This window comes from Dromiciops gliroides, chromosome 3 (assembly GCF_019393635.1).
Source record: "Dromiciops gliroides isolate mDroGli1 chromosome 3, mDroGli1.pri, whole genome shotgun sequence".
In the NCBI taxonomy this organism is placed as follows: Eukaryota; Metazoa; Chordata; class Mammalia; order Microbiotheria; family Microbiotheriidae; genus Dromiciops; species Dromiciops gliroides.
This window is the reverse complement of record NC_057863.1, coordinates 446,357,276-446,378,372: the sequence shown is the minus strand read 5'-3', so window position 1 is coordinate 446,378,372 and position 21,097 is coordinate 446,357,276. Positions and strand designations below refer to the sequence as shown.

General features: G+C 35.3%; 1 protein-coding gene across 2 annotated transcripts in view; it reads left to right on the top strand.

The window, feature by feature from the left end:
- Positions 1-21,097, top strand: part of CERS6 (ceramide synthase 6) — a 317,556-nt gene that overhangs the window by 62,258 nt on the left and 234,201 nt on the right. For both annotated transcript variants that reach the window (XM_043995602.1, XM_043995601.1), the window contains exons 2-3: positions 10,934-11,039; positions 19,921-20,051. In XM_043995602.1, the coding sequence (XP_043851537.1) occupies positions 10,934-11,039; positions 19,921-20,051 (237 nt within the window). The remainder of the gene's footprint in view (positions 1-10,933; positions 11,040-19,920; positions 20,052-21,097) is intronic.

Below are 21,097 nucleotides of genomic sequence, written 5' to 3'. Positions count from 1 at the left end.
TAATCCTCATTGCCCAGCAAAAAAGAAAGAAAGAAAGAAAGAAAAAAGAAATCGAAAAAAAGAAATGAAAGGGGCATAAAAACCAAAACAAAACAAGAAATAAGTTACTGTTAGATTCCCTTCCTTCCCACTTTTTTCAATATTTCTTTGGAGAGTCTTCATTTTTCAGACGAATTGTGTTGTAACTTTTTCTAGTTCCATAAAATAATCTTTTAGCAGTGTGATGGGCGTGACGCTGAACAAATAAATTCATTCACAGTGTTATCATTTTTATCACATTGACACTGAGTGATCATGAGCAATTAATAGTTCTCCAATTATTTATGTCTACCTGTATTTTTTATCAAGGGTGGTGTAGTTATACAAGCTCTCATTTTACAGACGAGCAAATTTGGAATTTAGAGAAGTTAACAAACTTGCCCCGGAGCCAATATCAAGAGCTCTCAAGTCCTTTTCTGCTTTTTTCACTGCTTCACAGCTCTGAGTAGAAATACAAACAAATTTTCCTACTAAACTACATTGTCCCTTGATGCGCCATAAATTGTGACTTAATAATATCAGATGATTTTGTTAGTTTTCCTAGAAGGAGAAAAATAAATGAAAGAGCATTTTTTTTTAAAGAGCATTGTTAAAGACAGAAGGAAAAAAAAAGTTTTTTTTTGCCACCTAGGGAACAGAAGTTCCAATGACTCAATATGAAGGAAGGCTTTTTTCAAATAAAAAAACCCTGCATTCTTCCAGAGAGTGATGGAGAACATCATAAATGACATTTAGTTCAATGGGGTTTGTAGAGGAACTTGAAACCCTATGAAAAAATAAGTTGAGGTAAATAAAATTACTTTTATAAATGCTTTTTTTCTCTTATACTAACATATAGAAAAAGCAAAAGGGAAGCAGATTTAGAATAACTATAAAGAAAAATTTTATAACAAGCTTGACAGCTATAGAGTGCTTTGTAGAGACTACTTTTGTCAGGAATTTTGTAGAGAGGGTTCATCCATGGACATGATAGTTGAATTTGAGGACGTTTCAAGTCCCTTTGAACTTTAAGATTTCAATTGTAGAGAATGTTGGTGAAAATAGTCAACACTTAAATGTTAATAACTTAAAACTACACTAAAACTTTTGGGACCTCCTGTATATCTAAGAATGTGTGTGTGTATATGTATGTATGTACTCACACATATACCCATAAGTATGTTGTTGGGGTTGTGTTGTTTTAGTCATGTCCAACTCTTTGTGACCCCAATTTGGGTTTTTTTTGACAAAGATATTATTGTAGTTTGCCATTTCCTTTTCTAGTTTATTTTACAGGTGAGAAACCAAGGTAAAGAAGGTTAAGTGAATGGCCCAGGGTCACATAGCTAATAAATGACTGAGGCCAGATTTGAATCCATGAAGGTGAGTCTTCCTGATTTCAAGTCCAAAGCTCTATCCACTATACCACTTAGCTGCCTACCCATACATATACAGCACTGTAATACCAACATTAATATTATATATTGGCAGCTAGGTGGCACAGTGGAAAGAGTGCCAGACCTAGTCAGGAAGACTCATTTTCAGGAGTTCAAATCTGGCCTCAGACACTTACTGTGTGACTTTGGGCAAGTCACTTAACCCTTTTGGCTCAGTTCCTCATCTGTAAAATGAATTAGAAAAGAAAAGGGCATACCACTCCAGTATCTTTGTCAAGAAAACCCCAAATGTGAACATGAAGAGTCAGATATGACAGAAAAATGACTGAACAACAACACTACTTTATACGTCCTAAGACCATATACTATATTACTACTACTACTATATATAGTGATACAAATACTAATACTACTTTAATGATTAGATGATACTTTGAATTCCTGAAATGTAATGAATGATGTTTCTAGCTGAGACAAATACTTTTATTTTGGTAAGGTCTAGAACTGAGATTAGAAAGATATGCTTGTACTTTTCTGAGAATTTCCTTCATAGGGAAATATTATTTCCCTGAGGCTTTTTACTTTTAATTATACCTAATTACTAAGTCCTTCTGTGTAGGTCTTAAAATAAGAACTCTGTACAAGTGTATTTCATTCAGTAGGCTTAAGCTCCTTAAGTTAACTTGGGTGGCTCAATACACTGACAAGCTTTAAATGAAAAAAAGAAAACCTCTTTAGATTGTCTTTTCTGTATTTGCTCTAGCTACAACATCATTTGTTCTAGGCAGATTTGACTCTTTTTAATGAATGTCCACATGAAAAGATTATGAAGTCCAATACCATTATTTCCAGCTAATGTGGGTTACTAATGATGTAACTAGGGGGAGAGGGGGACTGCTAGTACAGGGATTAGTATTATAAGTTAGGAGAACATTAATCCTCTTAACAATTAACATGGACCTGGTTTGTGCATTGTCCCAGGATGGCAGAATTCTATCAAAGAAATGAAATGTGCCTTATGGTGAAGTGTGTGCATGTGTTTGAAAGTCATAGAAAACATGACATTCTAACTTTCTTCTCCCTGTTCTTTTGCTGAGTAAGCACTGTTTAGGCTTTACCAGTTTCAGAATCTCTACACCCTTTCCTTCTTCTGCCTCTTGATTCTGTGAGAGTTTATGCTGTCATGAAGTCACTGACCATCTGCTTTCCTTCACATTCTCTCTTTGGAGCCCTAGCATGATTTAGAATTGCAGAGCTGTTTTTATAATATGACAAATAGTGTCCAGACTGACTAAAACTTCATGATTGCACATAAAAAATGAACTTCAGCCAGCTTCTTCATCTCTTATTAAATTAACTTTTCTTTTTCTTGTAAGATCCCATTCTAAACACTAAACTTTAAACTCTTTGGAATGCCATCTAAGAAACTGTCACCTGAATAGGACAACTAGTGAAATGTTGCTTGAATGGTAATGATAAACAATAGTCAATAAACATTTATTATATGCTAGGCATTCTTGCCAAGTCCTGTGGATACAAAAAGAGGCAAAAGACAGTTCCCTCCCCCAAGAAGCTCCTAGTCTAATGAGGGAGAAAACAAGCTAACAGATATGCTGCAATATGAAAATGAATATATGGTCATGCAGGATTGCAGGATGAAGAAATTTTGCAAGAGAGTCAAATGATAGATTCTAAGTATGCCACTGTGTCTCTATATGTCAGTGACTTCTAGTCATTGAAAGGTGACACACATACTGCAACTTTTAAGAGTGACAGTGGTTGCATGCCCATCATTGTGAGAGAAGAATTCAGTTAACATGATATTACAACTCTAGGAAGCTTCATTAGTCTGCATGAGACATCTTTTGAGGCACAAGTTCACTAGAACACTAGTTCATTGTATAACTTAGTGGACCTGTTTGCAGCATGTCCTAGACAAGAGAAGTCCAAAAAGGAGCACTAGTTCAGAGGGCAAAAGATAGGGGTTCTAGCTAATTTTGCCACTAACTGGCTTTGTTATCTTGGGAAAATCAACAATTTAAATAGAAAGAGAAAATGAAACATTCCTTGCCCTCAAGGGATTTCTACTGAGAGGGATGCAACATGTACACAAGTAAGCAAATACAAGGTCATACCATATAATTTTAAGAAGGAGAAAGGACTGATAACTGGGTGGGAGGAGGGGGGAATCAGGAAAGACCCCATCTATAAGGTGCTTGAAAGAAACTAGGGATTCTAAGATAAGGAAAGAGTAGTACCAGATGCAGAGGAACACTTGTATAGATGGACAGAGCTGGGACATGTAAAGTTGTGTACCAGGTATGGTTAGCAGGCCAATTTGATTTAGAAGAGAGTATGTGAAAGGTATTAATAAGAAATGAGACTGGAAAGGGAGGTTGGAGCCATACTGTAGAGTGATTCACCACTCCAAATGGGAGGAGATCCAATGCCAGAGTCCAGTTCAAGGAGGGATTGATTCCCTGTGGATGGTGAAGTCTTTCAGTTAGTCTTATTTGCAGATGACAATATGCTGGCTGCATTAAATCCCAGGACACTGCAAATGTTTCTGGAAAAGCTCTGTAATCACTCAATGGAATTTAGCAGGTTCATTCACATAGGAAAAACCAAGTGGATGAAGAATGTTTGTTGTCCAGTTTTCAATGTACATTTGAATGGACACAGTATATGAACCTCTAAAAAGTATGTGTATCTGAGACAGACAATATAAATAGGCAGTGAACTGGCCCCACTCTTGAGAAGGAAAAGGAGGCTAGGCTAGATTACTTTTAGAAAGTTGCAAAGCTCTTTCTTGACCCCTCAGCTTAAATTAAAGCAAAGATTCATGTTTTTAATACCAACCAATATGGTGTTACTGTATGGCAACAAGATCGTCAATAACATTGCCTTGAAAGAACTGAATATGAAGGTCACGCAAAGGGCAAAGGAGAGGGCCACAGTAGTGTGAACCAGCTTCAACATATGATGAAGGAAGAACTCCAGAACAGAAAAGTAGTAAAGGGTGTTATCAAGTATTTGTATGCCAAAGGGTAGCTAGGTGACACAATGGGTAGAGCACTGGGCTTAGAACCAAGAAGATTCCTATTCATGAGTTCAAATCCAGCCTCAGACAATTACCAGCTGTGTGATCCTGTCCAAGTCACTTAACCCTGTTTGCCTCAGTTTTCTCATCTGTAAAATGAGCTGGAAAAGGATATGACTAACCACTTAAGTATCTTTGCCAAGAAAACCCAAAATGGGGACACAAAGGGCTGGAGATGATTGTAACTACCCAACAATTGTATGCCAAAGGAGAAAAGATGGGCTGGTGACTTGTCAAGAATAAGGGATGGGAGGGGAACAGCCAGAATGTTCCACTTATATCCTCTTGATTTTAGGCAAAAGTGAGGAAGGCCTTCTCTCCAGCATGTTGAATGGACTTCATTTGGTGAACTTTTGGGAGAATATGAATAAGAGATGTCCAGGAGGAGCAGGCAATGATGGGTTGTAATCTATACTATTAGAGGGAAATCCCTAATCTTTGAGATCATAGTTTTATTTGAGTATGTGCATATACGTGTGTGTGCGCATAGATAGATGACACACTAGACACAAATAAAACATATAACTCAGTACAAATACAAAGTATTATTATTAAATAAAATTTTTGATGGTCTCAGTATATAGACCTGACCTCTAATTATCATTTGGTAGGATTGGTTCCCAGAAAAACTTGCCAAAAGTTTGGGATTTTTCTGGTAGAAAAGAAGTTTTTTCCAAGTGTTAAGTATTTTAAACAAATTCTTCCCATTCAGTAGAACAGTGAAGGGAGCTGGGAAATTCTTTGCTTTTTTAATTCCACCTCTCTTATGTAGCCATGATTTATCATGCAATAAGGCTCATGATAGCTACTGTCAGGATGTAACATTCCCCTGGAACATTCCACCACTCTGAGAGACTATTAGAAATCTTTGTGAAACAATATTTAGGGAATTGTTGAATGCCCCCAAATTTCACATGTGCAAAAAATGCATGTATGATTTTGGATCCTTAAAGAGTCAGAGTGGCATTACATCAAATCCAGTCAAACTCAAGAATGAGAAATAGTGCATGGAATAATACTACAAGCCAGCACTTATAGACTGGTATAAGTTTTGTAAAGTGTTTTACATGTATCAACTCATTTAAATAAGATATAATTAGAAATCTTAACAAACAGACAAAGTTGAAATAGTGTACTATCAAGTGATTAGAAAACTATGCCAAGAAACTCAGCATGCAATTGTTGAAAGACTTCTTATCTGGTGTCATTGTTGTATCAGCCTTTATACCAATTAAAGATCCACAAAACTGTGGGTCTTAAAACTTGACAGTAAGGTTTGAGAGTTATGTATAACACTTTGCTACTGACCAATTTCATCAACATCTTCCACTTTATTTCAGATTATAAAATAAACCTCCTAGGCATAAAATATATATTAAATGCTGATATTTTCCTGGTTATCATATTTGATGATAAATCTAAGGGCAATGGGGCAACATATGGGGTCTGTGTTTGTGTGTGTGTGTGTGTGTGTGTGTGTGTATGTGTGCATTTGTGCACATGCATGATTTAGCTGCTAGGAGTCACATTAAAGAGACAAGAATAAAAGAGGAACAGCATCAACAACAATGAAGGGGGAGGATTTCTTTTTACCCAAACATACTTTTCCCCACTGAGATTAATATTATGTTCTGGTTAGTTTATATTACTTTGTACAAAAATATACAAATTATAGGGAGATATAGACTGGGATCCAGAAAAGTGACAAACATAATTAAAATAATATAAAACCATGTTACTAAGGAAAGGTTAAAGGAAGGAAGGATATTTACCCTGGAAAAGAGACATGCTTTCTATGCATTTGGTTATAAAAAGAATGTTGACCTCCTAATTCCTGTGGGTGACTAAAAAAAGGAAATCTATTTCAAGTTCAGCATGAAAGATACTTTGAGTTTGATGAAATGCTAAAAGAGGTCAATAAAGAAGGTTTTAGAATTACTTTTAGAGGGTATTTTTTGGGGGGAGATGGGGCAATGAGGGTTAAGTGACTTGCCCAGGGTCACACAGCTAGTAACTGTCAAGTGTCTGAGTCCAGATTTGAACTCAGGTCCTCTGGAATCCTGGGCTGGTGCTTTATCCACTGCGTCAGCTAGCTGCCCCACTTTTAGGTTTTTTTTTAAAGGACAGTATTTCTTGGAGGCAGTAGACTGAGCCAGGTATTCTTGGTAAGTGTCTTGAACTCTCTGCTTTTTCATTATCTCTCTATGTACCTTTGATTCTTACACTTTTTTTTCCATTGCTCTCCCAATTCAGCTTTCTGGACTTCTGTTAACTTTTGTGCTACTTGATCCATGCATTTTGTTTTTGTTTTAGACAATTTTCTGGTAGCATAACTGTTTTTTCCTCCTCATAGCAAATAATAAGAAGATGTAGCATTTATATATAGGTCTTTGGGCAGCTAGGGTGGACCTGGAATCAGGAACACGAATTCAAATCTAGCCTCAGACACTTACTAGCTATGTAACCGTGGGCAAGTCACTTAACCCTTTTGGCCTTAGTTTCCTAAGCTGAAGAAGGAAATGGCAAATCACTTCTGTGTCTTTGCCAAAAATGCCCCAAATGGAGTCATAAAGAGTCAGACATGACTGAAAAATGGCTAAACAACAACAAATATAGTGCTTTAAGGTTTGCAAAGTTCATTATAAATATCAACCCCTTTGATCCTCACAACAATACTAGGTGGCAGGTGCTATTGTCCTCATTTTACAGATGATGAAACTGGGACAGATCAGAGATTAAATGAGTTACCCAGGGTCACACAGATGGTGTCTTAGGAAGGATTTGAACTCAGAGCTTTCTCACTCCAGGTCTAGCACTTTATATACTATTTAACCTCACTACTTATTCAGAGTTCATTTTAAGTATCCCTTTAAGACATACAATGTACAATGGTCATGTCTAATTTATAGATAAGAAGCAGAAGTTATAAGAGTTTTCCAAAGGTCACGTAGAAGTGGCTTCCATGACTATAATATATTCCTTATTTTTATCTTGTTTTCTTAAACAAAATAATCTCATGTGTGTATCAAAATAGTCTAATATTTCTGATATTGCTATTGACTGGAATTCTATTCCTGAAAATGTGATGGAAACTTTTCTCTTTTCTTTTCCTTTTTATTTCACTCACTGGCTTTTTCTCCACCCCCTTGTATCTATCCATGATGGCTTCCTTTGCTTGAAGGATTTGTAAAGAGCAGCTTGTTTTAATTGGGGATGGTTTGAGAAAACCTGTAAAGGCTCATATAAACTGATGCAAAATGAAGTGAGCAAAACCAGGAGAACATTGTACATATTGACAATATTGTATTGATGATCAACTGAGAAAGACTTTGCTACTCTAATCAAGACAATGATTTAAGACAGTTCTGAAAGACTTATGATGAAAAATGCTATCCACTTCAAGAGGGGAAACTGATGAACTCTGAGTACAAATTGAAGCTTTTTTTAAATTTTATTTTCCTGCTTTTTTTAATATGACTAATATGGACATTTTTTCATGATCTCATGTGTATAATTGATATCATTTCGCTTGCCTTCTTGGGCAGCTAGGTAGTGTAAATGGGTAGAATGATTGACCTGAAGTCATGAAGACTCATCTTCATGAGTTCAAATCTGACTTCAGACATTTATTTACTAGTTTGCAACCCTGGGTAAATCACTTAACCTTGTTTTCCTCAATTTCTCATCTGTAAAATAAACTGGAAAAGATAATGGCAAACTACTTCAGTATCTTTGCCATCAGCTAACAGAATCAGACACAGCTGAAAAATGCCTGAACAAAAGCTTGCCTTCTCAATCATTGGGGTGAGGGGTAGAAGGTAAAGAAGGAGAGAATTTAGAACTGAGTTCTTAAAACAATGTTAAAATAATTTTTATAAAAGAATAAAAAGAAGGGACTATCTTTGCCTTTCTATTCCTAGTGCTTAGCATAGTTCCTGGCACATGGTAGGTGCTTAATAAATGCTCATTGACTGACTAGAAAAAAAATCAGTTTTACCCCATCCCCCATCTTGAGCTCAATGCTAATTAAAAAAAAGAAATAATGTTATGAATAAATGTAGTGATGTGTACTTTTTAGTGTCATTTTCAAAGGGAAATATGCCACCAGAAGACCAGCTACCATTATTTAAAAACAAGGAAACCATGAAGTTGCAGAACGGTTTTGTGGCTTTTTCAGAGAATGCATTTCTGAACACAGTCTATGTTCTGAACAGTTTTTACAATACTAAGAGACATCCTAATTTGGTAAAATGTGTTAATGAATCAAGTGTTCTAAAATTTAAGTAGAGTCTTGGGATCACAGATTCAGAGCTAGAAAATACCTTAAAGGTCACCTATCTGGTCCATCCTGTTAATTTTTTACAGTCTAGAGAGATTATTTGCCTGAGGTCACATGAGTAGTGAGTGGCAGATACAAGCTATGACTCCAAAATCCAGTGTTTTTTTTTCTTTCTTTCTACTTTACCACTCTTCCTTTCCAATTTAGAAAAAAAAAAGCAGCTTGATGCATATCAGTTAACCCACAAGTAGTTGTTAAGCCCCTATTATGTATTTGGGTGCTGTCCAAGGTGCTGAGGATACAAAGGCACCCCACCCAACCCCAAAACCAAACCTGTCCCTGGCCTTAGGGAACTGTTGCTTCCATAGAGCACCTGGTATTTAAAATGTCACTGTCTTGAAGCTTTCAAAGTTATTCTACATTTAGCTCTAAATAGAACACAAGCTAATGTGTGGAAAGACAACCTTTTTTCTCCATCTAATTCTTTCCTCTTTTGATATCTTCAGTGAAACCTCATTGCACAAAGAAATCACAATGTTCTTTTTCTAGGAAATTATAGAATCCTCCCTGAGGAATTAGAGTTATCTCCATGGGTGTTAACTGAACAATTCACCCTAAGGACCAGGGAAGGTTCCAGAATATAAAAATGTTGCTAGAAACCTTTTACATAAAACTTGCTCCATTAGGCCTGTACTCTATATACATTCCTGCACTCAGATGGATCTATGATCTTATCACAGAGTAAGTATAACTTAGGCACTATATAGGAATTTATAAAGTTAAGTATTTAATGATACAACAAAATTTATTGTTCTTATGCCTAGAATTTTGTTCAAAGTAAAATATTAAGGAGAACTTGGAGTAAATTATTCCCTGGTGGTATTATTTCAGTAGAAATGTCATCTTTTCCAGATGACACCAAATACTTCATAGGCACTGGAATAAGCTACTCCTCCCCCATCACCCTTGGGATTTTCCCTGAACATCTAGAAATGTTGAGAGGAAACTGCTCCTTCATACCCCAGAAACAAATTGAATGTGACTGAAATAGAAAAGTGGGAGCAAATGGAAAAATGGGTGTCTGTGGTCCATTGTTTTAGTGAGAAGCGAGTTATAAAGTTTTAATGCTACTGAGTAATCAGATAATACTATTTACAGTAGTAGAGATTTGTCCCCCACCCTCTCCTCCAGAAAGCAAGGAGCTCCCTAGGACAAATTTGTTTTTAGTCTTTGATCACATGATTAATTCTGCAGAAAATTGGCCCTTTTGCTTTCTTTTGGAGTATGGACATACAGCAGGACTTGTTTCAAGTTCTCATTATGAAAATCACATAGTGTTCTGAGAAACTAGGAACAGGAATTTTGTAATTATGCTACTGGGCTAGAGTCAGTGGGACTGGAGCTACCATGGAATGAAGATGCAAACCTCCAGTTACCCATCTCTCACTTCCTCCTTTTTTTCAAGGTGCAACTCTGGTGTCATCACCTTTGGGAAGCCTTTCTTCATTTTCCTAGTTATAGATTACCTCTCTCATCTTGATTTATCTTTTATTTGCTTATCTGCTTACATGTTGCTCTTTACCCTGCTCCCACTCTCCCCAGTAGAATGCAAGCTTCTTTAGGACAGGACCTGCTTTTCTTTCTTGTCTTTGTATCTCCACAGAGACTTGCCATGCTGTAGGTGCTAATAAATGTTGAACTGTATTCATTGGTATCATTAATCATCATGTGAACCACATCTTTGGGGAACCACAAAGTGCATTATATGTGTCCTATTGGTTTGTCACTTTTTAATTATCCTGGGGATGTCCATCTGGTAGATCTTATTAAAGTAACATATAAAATCAAGAAATTTGAGGACTTCTAGGAAATTTCTCCCTATTGTTCTTGAAGGACTACAGAGATAAAATGAATAAGCATTGTTATAATCACCCTTGCACACACAAACATATACATATTATACATATATAAACACATATGTATATATATATACAAACGTATATGTATATATATTATATATATCTTTATTAGACTGTAAATGTAAAATAAGGTGATTTATGGGGAAAATTAAATACTATGGCTGGGTTGCATTTAGTGTACCTACAGGAAAATATAATGTTTGTTCGTTATCTTTTTCAGATTCATAGCCAAACCATGTGCCTTAGGGCTTAACATCCAGGCCAATGGACCACAGAAAGCCCAGCCTAATGCAATCCTGGAAAAGGTTTTCACTGCAATTACAAAGGTATGATATTCACTTATGGTGTTGGCTGTCACAATTACCAAATCAATCAGTTAACAGGTCTTTGTTGAGTCTCTTCCATGTGATCAGCACTGTGTCAGACAAATATGTTGTTCAAAAGGATTGTTTAAATTGGCAGAGGAGAATTAATGCTTAGACCAAAAAGGGGAGAAAATCAACAAGTATGTGAAGGGTTAGGAACCTATTAGTTTGCCCTCAGAGTGCAGAAAAAAAAAAAATCTGTTCACTCATCCCTGAATAATCCTTCTGCTTTGTCAGTGATGAGTCATATTCTGTTCCTTGTTTTATTTCATGTGACATCTAGGAAGAGTTATGAAGCCTGTGTTGTTTATTACTTGTTCATATGTGTCTGAGTGGAGGCAGAGTACATAATTTGTTCTTGTGTGGAAAAACCACATTCATGCTGATAGCCGTGTCTCCTTTTGGACTTCTCAAAAATAAGCTGGGAGTGTAAACCAATTATGGATTGAATGCAAGGTACACAGAAAACCAGGTGAAAAAGGAATATAAAACATGGCAGGGTGACCAGAGGGATAGCAAAACAAAGCTGAGCATAGATGTAACATGAGGAAAGTGACAAAAATATAGGGGTTGTGGTTCATTCGATAAGCATTAAGTACCTTCTATATGTAAGACATTGTAGAAATGAAATAGTCCCTGCCCAGAAAGAGCTTACATTCTATTGAGGGAGACAACATGTTGACATATAAACATATACAAAATAATTACAAAATAAATAAAAGGTGATTTTGAGGGGTATAAAGGCACTCGCAGCTGAGAGGATTAGAAAAAGATGAAATTTAAGAAAAAGAAGGATCTTTCTGAGAACAAATGAGAAAGGCAGCTTAGAATACTCAATACTAATTTAAAAAAAAGAGAGCAGAAATGGTCTTTAGGAACTACCTACAGTAGATGCACTAGTCATATATAAGCAGAGAGGAATTAGAGATTCACAAAATTTCACAGCTGTAGGTGATCTCAGATGCCATCTCCGGCAACCCATACTTGACCCACAATCCCTCCTATGCTTTGCCAAAGTGGTCATCTGGTGTGTCTTCTGGAAGACCTTGAGTGAAGTTTTATTTCTTCTGGAGGCAGCCCATTCCACTGCTGGGCAATTTCATGGAAGTTTCTCCTTTCATTGAACCTAACTCTACTTCTTTGCTACTTCCACAAATGACTGACTTCTGTCCTATAAAGTTAAAATAAAACATGTCTACTTCCTCATCCATATATCAGCCCTTCAAATTCTTGGAGACAGTAACAGGAAGTCTTTCTTTCTTTGGACTTCCCATAGCAGTTTGTATATGCCTCTTTTACATGCTTAATCAGGTAGTATTTTGTATTATAGCTATTTGTGTATCATCATTTTACATGATTGTAAGCTCCATGAGGCCGGAGATTATGTTCTATTTAGTTTTAATACCCCCTCTTAGCTCTTAGTACACAGTAAGCTCTGACTAAATGAACTGAAATTAGTTGTTTTACACTCGCATTTTCTTTAGTGAATATTATATTTTCATATACTGCGCCTATTCATTTTTCCCTTTATTTTATGGGACCTAATGCAGGCTGCTTAGTCAGATACTGACAATATAGCAGATTTCACTTTTAAATTGATATCTGTAGTTACTGATTATTTGAAATGCTTACTCCCATATTCACATTAGGATGTAAGTACCTGACAAGGTTTTCTTAGATGATTCTTTTAAAATATAAAGATCATTATAGATATCATCAAATATTTCTGAAATTTTCACCTTGGGGAAAAATTGCATAAATGAAAATGCAAAAAAAAGTTCTTATAGCTTTGTGACTATAGCCTTTTCTGTTATAATCTGTAAAGCATCTTTATTACAAAAAGAGTAACTTGTATATTATTTTCAGTTTTTGCAGTAGTAATTTTAAAGAAATCCTTGTGCTTTTATATGGTATATAAAATTGGTTCAGAAAAATGCAAATTTTTTTCACCAAAACAGATGTACCAAGGGCATTGCTAGGCTCTTTTAAAAATGTGATCATAGAACATTTGAATTCACCTTATGTAAGGAATTATACTTGCATCAAGCATGCAATATTCCAAATGGACAATAAAACATATTTTCTGCACATATTCATTCCTATAGGAATGATGCAAAAGAGATTTTATTTCTCTTGCCTTATGTTTACTACAGTTACCAGAATAATTTCTAATATAAAGGTAGTAAAGAGATTTTGCAGTCAGGTTGGCTGCTCTAGAGAATATTTTCTCTAAGCTAATTTCAGTGATCATATTTCACTTCATTTCCAAGGTGACTCCTTTTGAAGTTGTTATATGCTTTAAAACAAGAGCCTTACATTTTAAACATTGCAATATGCAGGAAAAGTTGGGACTGCTCTTCCTTAAATCCTTCAGAGTCATCCCATTTGTAAAAAATAAACAGGTTAGATGAAGGAAGGAAGCTGGGGAAGAGAAGGACTACAAGACTCCTGGAGAATGTTTCTCTATAAATTTGAGCTACTAATATTATAAAAGCATGACAACTGCTACACATGATGAAAAATTTCATCAGATCTAGTGCCTTGTCTTTGATAGTGGCTCTATTTTGTGGAAAGGCTTTTTGGGGGGAGGGGGTCAGCCTAAAAAATTTAGGAATGTTTTTTCCTCATCCCTCCAACAGACAAAAATTAATACATCACTAGCCTTTTTTTTAAAACTCACCATGGATTACTCAAAGGTCAGTGGAAAATTGGGTGGGAGAAACTGTCACACGTTATGCATAAATTCAATTAAGTTTGACAAGCATTTATTAAGTGCTTTGCATATAGTAAGTACTGGAAAGAATGCTTTATCATTTATTCAGCAGGCAATTATTGATATACATGACATCAGGAAAGAGATGGAAGCTGGATGTGAAAATTGAGGAGTCATCTGCATAGAAATAAATTGCACAGGAAAAGATATCTACATAGGTATCATCAGAGAGATTTATGATTTTAAAAGGAGGTAGTACGGGCATCCAGTCAGAGTGAAAAATAGCTGACATGCATCTCACATGCTCTTTTATTATCTGTCAAATGTTAAGAAATCTAGAGGAAGACCCCTTAGTATGTGGGGTGGTCACCTTGGGAAGTGGTGAAAAGACATGAGCTAGAGTTCAATATGATATATACTTAAATGGATTGCCAAAGATGAATTTATCCGTATCCGTGAATTTATTCAAATCTTTCTTAAACCTATGTGTATTTATACCTGTCCTCTCTAGGCTAAGAAATTCCATTTCTGCTACTATGAGATAAGAATTTCAATACCACATTATGGCATATCTAATGAAGTATTCCGTTGCTATTGGAGGCCACAAGGGATGTTCTCTGGGAAGAGATGGTTATGCTCCCTGTCATCATCCTCAAAAGTTACTCTTGTTAGATGTTTATGACTTTGTTGTTCCTAAATTTGACCAAATAGCCCTTTAAAAATCCATTTTTGGGCAGCTAGGTGGTATAGTGGATAAAGCACTGGCCCAGGATGCAGGAGGACCTGAGTTCAAATCCTACCTCAGACACTTGACACTAGCTGTGTGATCCTGAGCAAGTCACTTAACCCTCACTGCCCTGCCAAAAATAAAAATAAAAACTTTTAAGGGCAGCTAGGTGGTGCAGTGGATAGAGCACCGGCCCTGGAGTCAGGAGTACCTGGGTTCAAATCCGGCCTCAGACACTTAACACTTACTAGCTATGTGATCTTGGGCAAGTCACTTAACCCCAATTGCCTCACTAAAAAAAAAAATCCATTTTTGCTTACTGTCTATAGAACTTCTAGGGGGTAATGGAGACTTTTAGATTTTTTTTAATCCCAAGCTTACCTCATTTAAGTTTTCTTTTCCCCACCACAACTTAATAATTTTATGAAAAGTAAGAAGAAACATTAAGGCACAGTATACATCAATTTTTCAAGTAATGAAAATTCTTCAAACAGTTGTTTCCCATATTCAGGACATATGCATATTTATACACAATGTCTTGACATTACAGTGATACAAAAATATAGCAAATACTATACACCAATCAGAAACAACTTTTTATATTAGAGGGGAAATATTCTGGGTCCCTATAAGGATATATTCTGTAAAAGTTCCTGTCCACCAAATTATTTAATAATATAAAATCATGTTTCTTAGGGTTTTAGATCAACTAAGTGAACATGCTGCTCTTTAAAGAAAACATACATTATTCTAACTCAAAGAAGTGAATTATCGCTTTAAAGATAAAAGGAAAAGGTATGCATTTAATAAAATCCAAGATAGTTCTAAATACTTTATATGGAGAGAGGCATTAAATAGGACAAAATACAAGATTCCATATTACTCTTCTTCAGAGTTTCTCTTTAATAGGCAGTTAAATAAATCAACAGACTTCTGAAATATTAAGTTATCTCCTTTTCCCTGATCAAAAAATACTATCTTGGGAGTTTTAAAGAAGGTTCTGTCCTATTCCATAAGGCACAGGTTGAAACAGCCATAGGCAACAGCATCTAAAACAGTTATCAAAAGTCCTAACATTTACAGCCCTACACATAGTCTCTCCTCAAATTGCTTCAATATAAGCTATAACCTAGAGTCCTCACTCCATCTAACTTTCAGTGCGAGACCTATGAAGCCTTATAAGTATGAGGCTACCTAGGAATCCCATTACATTGAGGATAATGAATGCAGGAGTCTATGTCACAAATCTTATAACACACTTAGGACAAGAATTATATGTATTTGCTACTGCTCCACTAACCAATACCATCTTCTTAAAAAGATAAACTCTCATCTTATGTATTTAAAATTACATCCCAATGGAGGGGAGGGGGAAGAGAGATATACTGCTTTCTCTGAGGGTAGGGAAAATGTTGTCGAGTCAGAAAATTTCTTAAATGATTTTGATGACAGAAGGAAAAGTATGTACTCTTACGAATGTTAATTAGGAAAAGAGGTCAGATTGCTTTAGAGGTAGTTTTCTCTGTTATTCACAACCAATATCATCACTGCCACCACCTTGTAGCTATTACATACAGTCCAGCAGCCAAGAATGCTGCATTTCCAAATTGTACTAGGGCACTACAATAGACAGCTATTTCCACTCTACCACCACCCTCCAGGACTGAAAGGTGTTAAATGTAAAGTGCTAGGAACTGGAAAGTAGAAAATCATCTCAGTTCTGCAAAACACAACTGCATCCAAAAGACAATGAAGCATGCATGGACAAATATATCTTTGATTAAGGGTAATTTTTGTGATAAGCATTTTTGTCCTATGCATGTCTAATTGTGCTTAATCTAAACACTTGAATCTAACACATTTATATATGTCATTTTATAATGGACAAATTTGTCCTATGCATGGTGGAAAGTTTACATTCCTGTTTACTATTTTTCATTCTAAGACTTACATCCCAACACAATGGCATACTTCTGAAAGCAATGCTTTCAGGGGCATTTAAAATATCTGGCCTCTGTTCAAATGAAGACCTTTCATTTTCAAAATGCTTGTTGTTGTGTTTTTTTTAATTGTTGAATATAAGAGGTCACCAATTTTGAGATTCATTACTCAGTAGATATAGATCACAACCAATAATTAATTCTCCTTATAAACATGCTTAAAAGTACAGAATAAGAGGATTTAAATGAATTATTAAGAAGAAAGGTAGGGGGCAGCTAAATGGTGCAGTGGATAAAGCACTGGCCCTGGATTCAGGAGGACCTAAGTTCAAATCTGGCCTCAGACACTTGACACTTCCTAGCTGTGTGATCCTGGGCAAGTCACTTAACCCTCATTGCCCTGCAAAAACAAAACAAAACCAAACAAAAGCAAACCAAACAAAAAAAATCAAGAGGAAAGGTAAATGCTTCATCTTCCCATCAAATTCCAGAAATATCTGCAAGTAGTTAAGATTTTTAAAACTAGTTTTACCTGCATTTTCTTAAGTAACTCCTAAAATCCTAAAGTCAATACAGCTCCTTCAAAAAACAAACAGATCAGGTTATAAAACTTTCAGTCTAAATGTCAATTAAAGCCTTCTTCTTTTGCTATGAAAACAGCATTAATAGAAGTTGAAGATAATTCATATTTTCATCATACTATAAAATCACTTCATCTTAATATTTATGACATTTTATATTTTATAAAAATATTAAAACTAAAAGTGTAAAGTTATGCATTGGAATGTTGTTATAAATACATAATATAAAAATTGATATATAAAAATGTTGAGGATGGCATACGAAGGCTTTAACACTTAGAAAGTAAACAATGATAAACTCAACCACAGAATGTCACAATATTTGTTTAAACAGAAAATGTGTCAAGGTTATGAACAGAATGTACCTCACTTAAATTTTCAAGGATGTAAGAAAACATTGTGGGATTATGGGATTTGGTGAATAAATTAATAATATCCAGGCTGTCCATGACTATATGTCTCTCCTTATCTTTCTAGCTTGGATTCCTTATCTTTTTATTTTGTCCTTATATAGCAGCCATATCTCCTCTTTTTAATTATTCTTTTATTGATCTTCTCTAATTTCTGTATATCTTTTTTGACTGTGGCAAAAAGTGGTGTTGCATAAGAGGAGGATTTTTTTTTTCTGTTTTGTTTTCAATGCCTTTGCTTAAGCTGTTGATTTTGTATTTAAGATATAGATTTTATTTAGTGCTTTTAAGGTTTGCAAAGTGTTTTCTGTGTAATTGATTATAACAACTCTTGAGGTAGGCACAATTATTATCCCTATTAAACAAGTAAGGAAACCGAGGCTGAAAAAAGTTAAATGGTTTGCTCAGTCACACAGCTAATAAGTATCTGAGGCAGGATCTAAGCTTAAGTCTTCATGACTCCAACACTCTAATCACAGAGCCATCTAAATAGTTTTATATAGTTTGAGTTTGTTTTTATCTTTAAATACATGACATTATCCTTTAAATTCATCTATCCCTCCCTTTTTTCCCTTTTGTGAGTTCCTTCTCTAACCTAACCCTATTGGCTACTTTTGTTGCCACCATTCAGAATTCAGTGGCATGGTATTGAGTTATAGTTTGTACTGGAGGAAAAAACTAAATAAAATACCAATAATATTACATTTTTGGACCTATATGTACAAAAATATTTGTAGCACCTCTTTTCTAGTAGCAAAGGTTTGGAAATTGAGGAGATGCCCATCAATTGGGGAATGGCCAAACAAATTGTAGTATGTAATTTTGATGGAATAGTATTGTGCTATAAGAAATGGTGAGCAGGATGCTTTCAGAAAAACCTGGAAAGACTTACATGAGCTGATAGAAAGTGAAATGTACAAAGTAACAGCAATATTACTGTAAGATGATTAGCTATTCTCAGCAACACAATGACCCAAGATGACTCTGAAGGACTTTTGATGAAAAATGCTATCTATCCCCAGAGAAAGAACTGATGGTTTCTGAATACAGATTGAAGTATATTTTTTACTTTATTTTTCTTAAGTTTTTTTTCTGTTTTCTTTCATAACAAGACTAATATGGAAATGTTTTACATGGCTACACATATATAGCATATTAATCGCTTGTCTTCTCAAAGGGGGATGAGGAGGGAGGAAGAGAGAGAACTTGGAATACAAAGTTTTAAAAATGGATGGTAAATTGGGGGCAGCCAGATGGCGCAGTGGATAAAGCACTGGCCCTGGATTCAAGAGGACCTGAGTTCAAATTTGGCTTCAGACCCTTGACACTTACTAGCTGTGCGACCCTGGGCAAATCACTTAACCCTCATTACCCCACAAAAAAACAAAAACAAAAACAAACAAAAAATGGATGGTAAAAATTGTTTTTATATGTAATTGGGAAAAATAAAATGCTAAGTTAAAATAAATAAAAAATTATAGTACCTTTTAATTTGTTTTTTTAAGCACTGTCACATTTACTGCTTTATCTTGTCCTTATGGCACCATTCTGAAGTTGTGAAATAGAACAGGCTTTATCATCTACATTTACAAGATAGGAAAATTGAGGCAAAGCCTAAACAAGCTACATTTCCAGTGTAATATAGCTCCCCAGTGATAGAGCTGATATGAGAACCTATGTCTTCTGTCTTTAGCCTACTCTAATTGATGCGATTTCCCCTTTCTAATCTGGAAGATGAGGAAAGAAATGAGATTATCTTTTACAAATTTCCAAACTGAAAATCTCTTGAGAAACATTCCATCTTTCTTCTAAATGTGACTCTACCATGCCAGAATCATGTCAACAAGGATCACCAGTGTATGCCTCTGATGTTGCAAAAAAGGATATAGTACAATACAGATAAATATGAAATTTTAAGAAATGCTGAAACTCACAACTTTCATTGTTTCCCCAGTTTGACAGTAATTTTTAAGAATATAAGAGAATGTGGGACATATTGGGAATAGGGAGAAATCAATTTTATTAGATTTGACTGTGTGGAAAGGATTAATAAAATACTGTAAGGTATTTTGGATACATACTTTGAAGGACCTTAAATGCCAGGCAATGGCCTGACCTTTATTAGGGGACAATGTGGGGCACTTATGCTATTTTGTTGTCCATTCATCCATCCATCCATCCATCCATTTATGTATTTATTCTTTAACATTCTGATTCTTACAGTTAGAGTTGGCAGGAGAAGAATAAGACTCAGCCCTATTTTTATTTTAAGAGAAACTGAGTTTGTTTGAGCTGTTTTGCTTAAAAGATTATTAATAATTTTATAGTGAAGTTTTCTTCAAAGTTGTGCATATAAATCTAAGTAAGCAGCTAATAAATGATCAAATTAGATGTAGTTATAATTACCTAAGGGGAATTTATGAAGTTGAAAAAATGGATTGATGATAATTTTCTGATACCTTGTTTTGTAGCATCCAGATGAGAAGAGACTGGAAGGTCTTTCCAAGCAGTTAGATTGGGATGTTCGTAGTATCCAGCGCTGGTTCCGACAGAGACGCAACCAGGAGAAGCCCAGCACTCTTACTAGGTTCTGTGAGAGCATGTAAGTAGTTGCTTCTCATTCTATGGTATTCTGGAATATATTTTTTAGGAAACTTTTAAAAACTTTTTTTTCACCTTCAGTTCAATCTGACAAACATTTATTAAGCACCTACTACATGTAATGCTTAAGTATGAAAGTAAGAGTTTCATTCCATTTACAGCAAATTTCTAGAAAGAAAAACCCTCCAGCAAATATTAAGGGCCCATACAGCAAACAAAAGCTAGAGTAGATTACAAGAGTGTCTAAGCTAAATATTGGAAGAATTTAATCGGGTTTTAGGTGCTTAATAAATGTTTGTTGATTAGTTAATCAAGTGACTCAAAACAGAGGAAAGTGACACAACTGTGACAGTGACTAATTCTCTGGTTGTCTGTACCTTGAAATAGAATGAATTAAATATATTTTGGAGAAAGAAAGGGGGGGGTAATAAACTAACAAAGCTTACATTGGTTACAGTGGAAGAGACCTAGTTTAGAGAAGAGAAAACAAATTCTTGATTGTCAGAGTTGTGAGATGTTGGGACCTAATAAATATCACTGGAGGTTGTAGCATCCTCTTTTCTGAAGAGTTTAAGGAAATGATAGACAGCCATCTTTTTGGGGTGAGTTGGGTTTGATATTACCAGGAGATGGGGATGTGCTATATGACTTTTAAAGATGCCTTATGGCTCTGTAATTTTAATGATATGCTCATATACAAGAAATTATTATCTCACAGAAAATATAGAAATGAGACAAAAGTATTAAGATATCCAACCTATTCACTGAGAAGAAAAGATTTCTGCTTATAGTTAAGATACCAAGTTTAGTATTTAACTTCAGTGGAGTTTGTCCCATTCCTGGGGGATACTAGAGTTCCTTACTCTGACAATTCTCTCTTTGGGGAACTTTGCCTTCATACTTGATAATTTAAACAATAGTGCTCTCAGTTCCAACTCTAGTTCAATAGAAGCCCTTTCTATTTTTAGCCTGAGATGCCTTTTCATACTGACAGGATTTTGCGCCCCAAGGTTTGGCTTTCAGTTATGCCAGAAAAAATATTCCAGC